This window comes from Hevea brasiliensis, chromosome 18 (assembly GCF_030052815.1).
Source record: "Hevea brasiliensis isolate MT/VB/25A 57/8 chromosome 18, ASM3005281v1, whole genome shotgun sequence".
Lineage (NCBI taxonomy): Eukaryota > Viridiplantae > Streptophyta > Magnoliopsida > Malpighiales > Euphorbiaceae > Hevea > Hevea brasiliensis.
Genome location: NC_079510.1, coordinates 30,585,823 through 30,595,041, shown reverse-complemented (window position 1 = coordinate 30,595,041; position 9,219 = coordinate 30,585,823). Strand labels below are relative to the sequence as shown.

The 9,219-nt window shown below is 38.7% G+C and overlaps 1 protein-coding gene across 2 annotated transcripts; it reads right to left on the bottom strand.

Annotated features, from left to right (window-relative positions):
- Positions 1-644: 644 nt before the first annotated feature.
- On the bottom strand, positions 645-8,515 carry LOC110665001 (ABC transporter B family member 19). Of its 2 annotated transcripts, XM_021824926.2 has the most exons (10): positions 7,909-8,515; positions 7,761-7,815; positions 7,221-7,396; positions 6,554-6,754; positions 5,809-6,068; positions 5,397-5,713; positions 5,085-5,308; positions 4,061-4,880; positions 3,708-3,949; positions 645-2,121 (listed from the first exon to the last, which is right to left on the bottom strand). In XM_021824926.2, the coding sequence occupies exons 1-10, from the start codon at positions 8,176-8,178 to the stop codon at positions 913-915; spliced, it is 3,774 nt and encodes a 1,257-aa protein (XP_021680618.2). In that variant the 5' UTR covers positions 8,179-8,515; the 3' UTR covers positions 645-912. The 2 variants fall into 2 exon arrangements, with proteins under 2 accessions (XP_021680618.2, XP_021680619.2); XM_021824927.2 differs by lacking the exon at positions 7,761-7,815 and having other exon boundaries at positions 7,221-7,716; positions 7,909-8,055.
- Between the last annotated feature and the right edge of the window lie 704 nt (positions 8,516-9,219).

Here is a 9,219-nt window from a genome sequence, read left to right as displayed (position 1 = left end):
AGTACACGTACTGTAGCATCCTTTTAGCAAACATAATTATCACCAATCTGATAGTGAACGGGGATGTCCTGATTTGAAAATCCATGAACATGGGATGGACACAGTTGGTAAAATCCAATTATATAATAGAGGAAAGGCAAGCTCACCTATAATAAGAGCCACTCATGAGCTTCATGTTGGGACCCCTGTAATGTGCACCTAGTGGATCATTATCTTTCACTTTTGAAACACATGCTTGAGCTTTACATCTAATAAAAAATTTTCAAGCCATGTCTTTGCTCATACAATAATTCATACCATTTGCCTCAAATGACTGTATTCTACATTTTGTTTAAGTGAGAAAAGTATAAGCTAAGACTTCTTGTTCCTGTTTAACTGTCTTATGATTCATGTGGGCCTTAAACACCGAAAATAAAATAGAAGAAAAGTAAAAAAGAGGTGGGTTTCTCTTATCTTCCACTGAAAACACCACCTTAGCATACGCATGCATCTGGCAAGGCAACAGCCTGCTAAAAAAAAAAAAAGTTTCTATGGAGAGCAGCAAAAGATGGCTTCTGGGCTTTTGCCTTTTTATTTTTTGGTACTATAAAGCAAGACTTGTAAAAAGATAGGGGGAAGAGTTCATTCAATCACAATCAACCAGATAGAGAAAAGGCTCATCAACCATTAGATATTAATAATATAAAACTTGCTACCCCATTGGAAATGGGGTGATATAGTTCTCAAGATATAGTCTCCACGTTCCCATATCTACAACTGTCATCATCATTACAAAAAAAAAAGAAAGAAAAAAAAAATGGAAACAAAAGGTTAATGGGACCCTAAACATAATTACCAACCAACAAGGCCATGTTTCTTTGATCAAAACCCTCTCTTCTTTCTCTCTCATATGTGATGGTGCTTCTTTCTCTCTCATATGTGATGGTGCTGGAGCTGCAAGAGTCTAGAATATGCCCCATCCGCTCGGCTAACTAATTCAGAGTGGCTGCCTTGCTCCACAATCCGCCCATCTTGCACAACTCCAATACTATCAACACCTCTAATGGTTGATAAACGGTGCGCTACGAGAACCGTGGTGCGACCTCTCATCAACCTCTCAAGTGCTTCTTGTAGCACACATTCGGATTCTGCATCAAGTGCACTTGTAGCCTCATCTAGTAAAAGTATTGCAGGGTCCTTAAGAACTGCCCTTGCAATTGCAATTCTTTGTTTTTGTCCTCCAGAGAGCTGAACTCCCCTTTCACCAACTGGTGTTTTGTACCCATCAGGCAATGCACTAACAAACCCATGCACATTGGCTGCTCGAGCTGCTTCAATTACTTCAGCTTCGGTTGCACCATCTTTTCCATAGGCAATGTTATCAAAAATGCTTGCCGCAAAGAGAGCTGGCTCTTGTTGCACCAACCCAATTTTAAGCCTCAGAGACTTCAAATTCAATCGTCGAATATCCTTCCCATCAATCATAACCTTTCCAGCAGTTGGATCATAAAATCGCTCAATCAATGCAATCACAGAACTCTTTCCACACCCACTAGCTCCCACAAGGGCCTGGCTTTGGCCAGCACGGATTCTAAGGTTAAGGTCTTTGAATACTGGAACATCCGATCGTGAGGGGTATGCAAAATCAACATGCCTAAGTTCAATTTCCCCATGCACTGCTTCAACAGGCTCAGCCTCAGGATCATCTGAGTCAATCCTAGTGGAACGATCTAAAATTGAAAACACAGAACCAACAGCTTCACCACCCCTTATAATCTCTGGAGCAAGGCTAACAGTTTCTGCAACTGAATTAGCTGTGATCACCAGTACTACAAAAACCTTAATGACCTTTGAGAATGTGGAGGACCCTTTGCTGACAAGATGAGCACCATACCAAAGAATGAGAGCTTCAGAGGCATAGAGAGCGAGCTGAGAAAGGCCAAAGAGCAGGCCAGATGTTTGGCTCCTACGTAGGCTGCGACGCTGTGGAACACGAAGCTCATAGCAGAACAGAGAGAGGATTTTATCTTGGGCATTAAAAGCAGCAACAGTTCTAATATTGCTCACTCCCTCACCAGCAATCATGCTAGTCTTTGCATGAGCCTTGGCTGTGTCTCCAGCAAACCCTTTGAGAGAGAGTTGCTGTGTAATAAATAAAATAACATAATCAACCATCATGGAATCACCAATGAATTTTCTAATAAAATGTAATGCATCAAAGAATTTCACGCCAATTAAGTACATAGACACAAATTTGTAGAACACCATGCATCAAGTTTCAATAAATGCACTCTCATTCCATTTTTAGGCATCATCCGAGGAGCTTGACTCAGTAGGACTGCCAAATTAAGATGTTAAAATGATGCTGGACCAATAAGCCATGATGATTTAAGCACGATTAGTACAAGATCTTCCAGGTTTTCATGGGTCAATTCAAAGTATCTTCCTAAAAGAGACAGGCATTAATTAGTCATTCAAACAATAGACATATATGAGGTTGAAGGCAGAGATCATCATTGAATTTAGAACTTTGGTTTTCTTGTTTATTTTTACAGTTCAGGTAAAGAGCCTTCATGTCCTTGGGTGAATAATAGTTGGTAGCTTCTAACATGATTGCACACTCAAACTGTTTACAGAATGCAAGGACCCACAGGAGAGGAGCAAAACCAGGCTAGAGTACTGTTGGGCAAATTTAGATGCGTCGACTGAACAACTGTGACAACTGGACCTAACGTACCTACACAGTTGGAAAACTAATAGAGATTCTGGAAACCCCCATAAATTCAAGACTCAAGCTCAAAACGACAAGGACCACAGACCAATACGACAGTAATGCGGAAAAAGGGTATCACTCAGCCACTGCCATACTACTATTGACTCTGTCACCCACCTGACACTCTCCAAGAAAAACACCAAAATACCCAGAAAAGATTTTTAAAAAGAAGAGTAGCAGAGATAATATCTGTCAAGAAATATGTCATAAATAATGTGATTCACAGGACAAGAATCCCTTGAAACACTCGCTCGGTGGCATCCATCTAGGAGTATTATACAGTGGTAAACAAAGCACTGAAAGCTCATATACCTAGAACTGATATATATACACTGCATGAGGCAGTGTCGGTGCCAGGTAAAAATAGAGAGAAAATAAAGTCCAGAGAAAGAAACAATACAAGTTGAGATTTGACTGGGACAAGAAATCCAAGAAAAAAGAGGTCATAAGGTCATGGCCTGGAGAAGTTAAGCTAAACAAGAACACTTTCTTAGTGGAATGGAATTATATTTATTTATTTATTTATTTTTGGAATCTTGTCTATTATATTTATATAGATATTCAATTTTATTAATAACGTATGTTGGGGTTTTTGAGGAGTTGGAGGGAGCATGTGCAGTGCAGATATAAGAGACACGTTTTATTTTCCTAGCTTTTGTCGTTTAATGGTGAGGAATAGTGAAGTTAGATTCCAAAGATCAAAAAGGAGATGCAAAGATCTGACACTGTTGTAAAAAAAATTAATGAATTAGGGAGTTTCTTATTTACCCTTTTGCCCATGTTGAACCCAAGAAAATATTAATTGCCCTTAAGAAATTAACGATGAATTTATAGCCAGGAATTGGGTTTGGAACAACCCACCTAACGTGATCACCAAAAAGACAAGCAAAAAAAGAAAATAAAGAAAGAAGAATGCTTGCTTTTTCGTAGCACATAATGGTCCTAATAAACTTACCTGCGCAAAGTTGGCAAGGACAAGAAGAGGGAAGGTAGCTAAAATGAGAAGGGAGACCCTCCATTCCACTATGAAAGCAACTATGAATGACGTGAGGAGAGAGGTCATGTTTTGTAGTATCACTGATATTCTCTCGGCTATTGCAGATTTTACATCAGCAGCATCGGTAGCCAATCGAGCTGCAACAAGGCTCGAGTTATGCTCTTCTTCATCAAACCATCCCACTTCATTCCTCAGAATTGCTGGAGGAAAAATTAAAGGGAAACAATAATCAGGAAATTTCCACCTAGATCAAAGCATAATGCATGTGAAATGAGACAAAACAAAAGCAACAGAATAATAGTTAATTTTACCTGCAAGCATCATTCTTCTCACTCTTGTAGTGAGGTTCTCTCCCATTATACTGAAGAAGTAATGCTGAATCAAATATGCAACAACAGCATAAAGGCCAGCACCAATGTAGATAAAAACATACTCCTTCGTCTTCCTTTCCATAGAGGCAGGATTTCTGTAATAAAAAACCTCAATCATGTTGCTCATCACTATGGCAAAGGTTGGACCAATAAACCCAGAAAGCACAGATCCTACAGCACCCATAATAGAGTATGGCCATTCAGGAGCATTTAACTTGAGTAGTCTGCAGAAATAGCCATCTGGTGCTGGATTTTTACGGTCAGTTTCAGCATTTGAGATCATTTCAATCCGGCCATCAGCACCTGTACTATATGAATAGCTCAAGTTCCGTAAACTGCCAGACCGGAGGCTCAAAGATTTTGTTGAAAGTGAATGACTTAAACGTGATGAGCGAGATCGTCTAGTTGATGGGTTTGCAAAATCTCTATTTCTCACCATTTCTTGGAATCTGATTAATGAAGCATATGCTCCTCCTTTGGAAATCAGCTCTTCATGGGTTCCTGTCTCAACAACTTGCCCTTGTTGAATAACTGCAATTGTATCAACATTTCTAATGGTGGAGAGTCGATGTGCGACCACTACAGTTGTTCTTCCAACCATGAGACGGTCTAATGCTTCTTGAACTATGCTTTCAGAGCCTGCATCAAGGGCACTTGTAGCTTCATCCAGAAGGAGGATCTTTGGGTTCTTCAACATAGCTCTAGCAATGGCAATTCTCTGTTTTTGGCCACCAGAGAGTTGGACTCCTCGCTCTCCGACCTGGGCCGGGATCAATGCACTCAGAATCAAGAAACAGCAATAGGTGCAACTGAGTTTAGACCAAAACATGATTTTTTTTTCTTCTTTTTCTTCTCACAATAATCAAGGTCATAATTACCAAGTGGTGAAGCCTCAAATGAAAATATTTACACAACTTATCATAGTGAAATCAAATTAGCACTAGTTTTGCTTAAATATACCAACCTGAGTGTTGTACCCATTAGGAAGTAAAGTAATGAAGCTATGAGCATTTGCAGCAGAAGTAGCAGCTTCCACTTCATCCATTGCGGCATCAGGCTTTCCATACAGTATGTTCTCAAGTATGGTGGTCGCAAAGAGTGCGGGTTCTTGGTTTACCAACCCAATCTGATCACGTAACCACCTAAGTTGAAGGGTCTTTATGTCCACATTATCAAGCAAAACTTGTCCTGCTCACAAATAAATAAAGATTAGCACAATCATCCATCTATGATCATTAAATTTCAAATTTTAAACTGAGATAAGTTTCTTAATTACCCTGATTAGGATCATAAAACCTCTCCATCAGAGAGACGATGGTACTTTTCCCTGACCCACTACCACCAACAACAGCAACAGTCTTTCCAGCAGGAAAGAAGATTGAGAAATCACGGAATATGATAACATCTGGCCTTGATGGGTAACTGAAAGTTACATCCTTGAATTCTATATTCCCATTAACCTCGGGCAAGCACTTCCCATCTGAGGGATCTTGGATTATGGTAGGCTTTTGCTTAATAATTTCCATCAACTTGTATCCAGCTGCTTTACCTTTGCTAAATGCCCCAAGATTTGAAAATGACTGGCCCAAACTCCTGTATAAGACAATATCAGTTATAATAGTACCAAGATTTTTTCTTAATTTATCTCAAAAATCTAAATTTTGGCATTTCAGTAGTTTAATATTTACATGCCACCAACAATGGCAGAGAAAATCGCCGTGAATGCTTTTCCTCCATCAGTCTGTCCATTCCTAATAAAAACACCAGCATACCAGAATACAAGGGCCCATGACATGCATGCTATTCCATAGGTACATCCCAACCCCAAACCTTTGGCCATCCCAGCCTTGTATCCAAGCTTTAAAGTATTTTGTATTGCATCTGAATAGGAATTTAAGGCTTTGCTCTCCCCAACGTAAGAGTAAACTGTCCGAACTTGTGCAATGGCCTATGCAAGAAAATAGATAATTTAGATAGCCAAAAAGAATGAAGAACATAAAAAAACTAGTGCAGTTCATACATTACATTATTTTATAACTATGGTCTTATGATAAATTTGTCAACAATTTTTTGGTCTAACAGGCAAAATTCAATTAAATAATAATAATAATTATAAAGAAAAACACTAAAGTGTAGAAAAAGCTGCTGCCCATTTCTATAGTTGCACATGCAAAGCCATCCAATGATACACAAAGTCCCACTTCCAACCAAAGCATTGCACGCAGCTTTCCAATACTAAACAAAATAAAAAAACTAACGTGATATCAATACAGCTGTGTTTTCCTTGTCATTAATCCAAAGACTGAATCAAGACAAGATATATATGGAAGCTTATGCTACCCAAAAAGAACATCATAACATCAACTCAGCAAAGCTTCCAAATGCAACCATATAAAAGAACTTTCAAATTGAATTAGCTTTCTATATCCTCACCTGCTCGGCAATTATGCCGGCTTGCGCATAGGATTCGCGGCTCTTGGATGTGAGGCCAGTGAGGGTATATGCGTACAAGCCACCAGCAAAAGCTATTCCAGGTATCACTGCCACACTTAGTAATGCTAGCCTCCATGCTGATACAAAACCAACCACTAGCCCAGCTAGAAATGTTGACAGATAGTGGATAAAGTTCCCCACCTAAAATTCACAAACTACTAGCATATTAAAAATACATACAATGAAACTATCATCAACTATAGTATTGCACTGTGCTATGAACTATTTAGACGCAAGAATTTCTCATTGCACTGCAAGGGCTTTGATTATGAAGTATCATTAAATTAGTTAATGGATGGATTTAAGAACAGAAATCACAAAAGTCCAACATGGTAGTGGGGCGCACGTTAAGTCAGACTTGTTAACTGCGCCAGTCAAACAGGAAGGAAATTTTAGCATGGGCCCCGCGTTAATTCAATTCAGAATGAGCATTTTCTGCAATTTAACGCTAACCCCCACAATGTTGCCGCACACGCACAGTACAAATTACAAAATCCAGAAGCAATTAATGAACCCACAAAAAAAAAAAAAGAAACATCACCAAGATTCAAGATCATGAGAATAGCAGAAAGTGTATAAAAATGAAAAAAGAAAAAAAAAAAAAAACCTTCTCGCTAATGGCATCTTGGACAAGAAGAGTGTCTGTTGAGACGCTAAAAACAATATCACCAGTTCTTGCATCTGTGTCAAAGAACCCAACATCTTGTTTCAACACTGCCTCTAGATATTTCTTCCGCAGTGTGCCTACTTGCCTCTCTCCGGTGTACATCCAGCAAGCAATCTCTGGTAAATCCCACCATTTTCAGAACACAAGAAATAGTTTAATTACAATCAGGATGGAGTATTATTGAGGATATGCATATTAAAAACATGAAAAGAGACAGGTAGAGATAACGTTTTAAAGAGATATAAAGAAAAATAAAGGTGATGAAATTGACAAGTGAAGAGAGGAAAAGGACGATAGGCCAGTCATGGACCACTTGGGCTATAAGCTTTGCAGCCCTCCGGTCCGATGTGAACAGCCTACACGAGTCAAGTTTTGTTCTGTTCTGGGCTATCGGTGCACAAAGTAAGTGTGGCTCAATGATCCATTTATCAGAACCCTGCTCATAAAACAACAAAAACAAGAACAAAAAAGTGAACATACCTGCGTATGATGATAGGCACACAACAAGGCCAAGATAAACAAAATATAGCGCATACTGCAATCATCACAAGAAAGAGGCGAAAGAAATGTAAGCAATAGATCTCTCAGATCTAACATTAGCATTAATAAGGAATGGAATTTAACAGACCTTGGAGACTTCATGGGTCATTTTCGGCAAATCAGATTGGTTCTTGCCAAACCCATTAACCATTTCACCAAATAACAAGAAAAATACTGGCATTGAAGAGCCATGAATAATGGCTCCTATGCTACCAGAGATCATTAGCAACCAATCATACTTATCAGCAAATGAGAAAAGTTGGTAAAATGGCAAGCTCTGTTCTTTCTTCTTCTCTGCCTCTGGCAATGATCCTTTAGTACTAGTAGTAGTAGTAGTATCTACAGTCTCTGCTGCCATTTTAGCACCCCAAAAACCAAGCTGCTATCCTCCCTCCAAAGGCCAGGAAATCAAATGAAACTTTGATAAACAACTGGGTTGACACAAGAAAGATTCTAAAGTGTTAGTCTTGAGTGAAAGCAGCTTGTCGGTATATTGCCATTGAACGAGAGAGATCTGAGTTTTGAGAAAAGGTGCGCATGTATACGAATTGGAGAGTGAAAAATAAAAAGGAATGCCAACGGAGGCACTGAGAGAGGGACTGTGAGAGTTTAAAGTGAGTGTATGTTGGACTAGTGGTCAAAGGGTATGCAGAGAGAGAGAGAGAGAGAGAGAGAGAAGAGGAGAAAAGAAATGAGCTTTTGAAGGGACAGAGGAGGGAGGAGTTATATAGCGGAGAATTGAACAGTGTGGTTGTTAAAAGCAAAAAACTATCAATTTTCATTTAGGCTAAGAGGAATCTGATTAACTGCACGGCGTCCTACTTGGGTTGTATTGGTTTCTGTGCCACCAATTTTATTCCTTTTTTTTTTATCAACGCCAATTTTATGCAATAATTTCTGTGCCACCAATTCGAGGAAATAGCTTGGCATGCTACTCTGAATTTGCTCATGCACAAAAAAAAAAAAAAAAAAGTAATATCTCTTTTTTACCGATAATTTCGAAGCCTAAATTACATTCATGGTACATAAATTTTAGGGTTAGTAATATTATGATACATAAATTTTAAAATTTTATTTAAAATCTCATAAATTATAGTAAATATCACTTTAAACCTTATACAACTTACAATAACCGATTTAAAGCTAAAAAGATGAGGTGACATGTCTAAGTAAGATTAACAATTTTTTTTTTCTCTCTCCTCCAACGTGGATTGCTCCACTCTCTCTCTTTCATCTTACATTTTCTCTCTCTTCGATACAACATGTTGTGTCTCTTTAATTTCTTCATCATCAGACTCATTTTTCATCGCAAATCATCACTTGAAATCCCTTGATTATTTCTTCCTGTGGCTCATTCTTTATCGTCGATCAAGGATTTTACCTGAAGTTTAGAACGCAG

Coding starts and splice junctions, on each gene's coding strand:
- LOC110665001 (XM_021824926.2), bottom strand. CDS start 8,178: ATGGCAGCAGAGACTGTAGATACTACTACTACTACTAGTACTAAAGGA. Junction 7,397..7,760: donor GTGCCTATCATCATACGCAG/GTATGTTCACTT, acceptor GGGATTTACCAG/AGATTGCTTGCTGGATGTAC. Junction 2,122..3,707: donor TCCTTGCCAACTTTGCGCAG/GTAAGTTTATTA, acceptor TTTATTACACAG/CAACTCTCTCTCAAAGGGTT.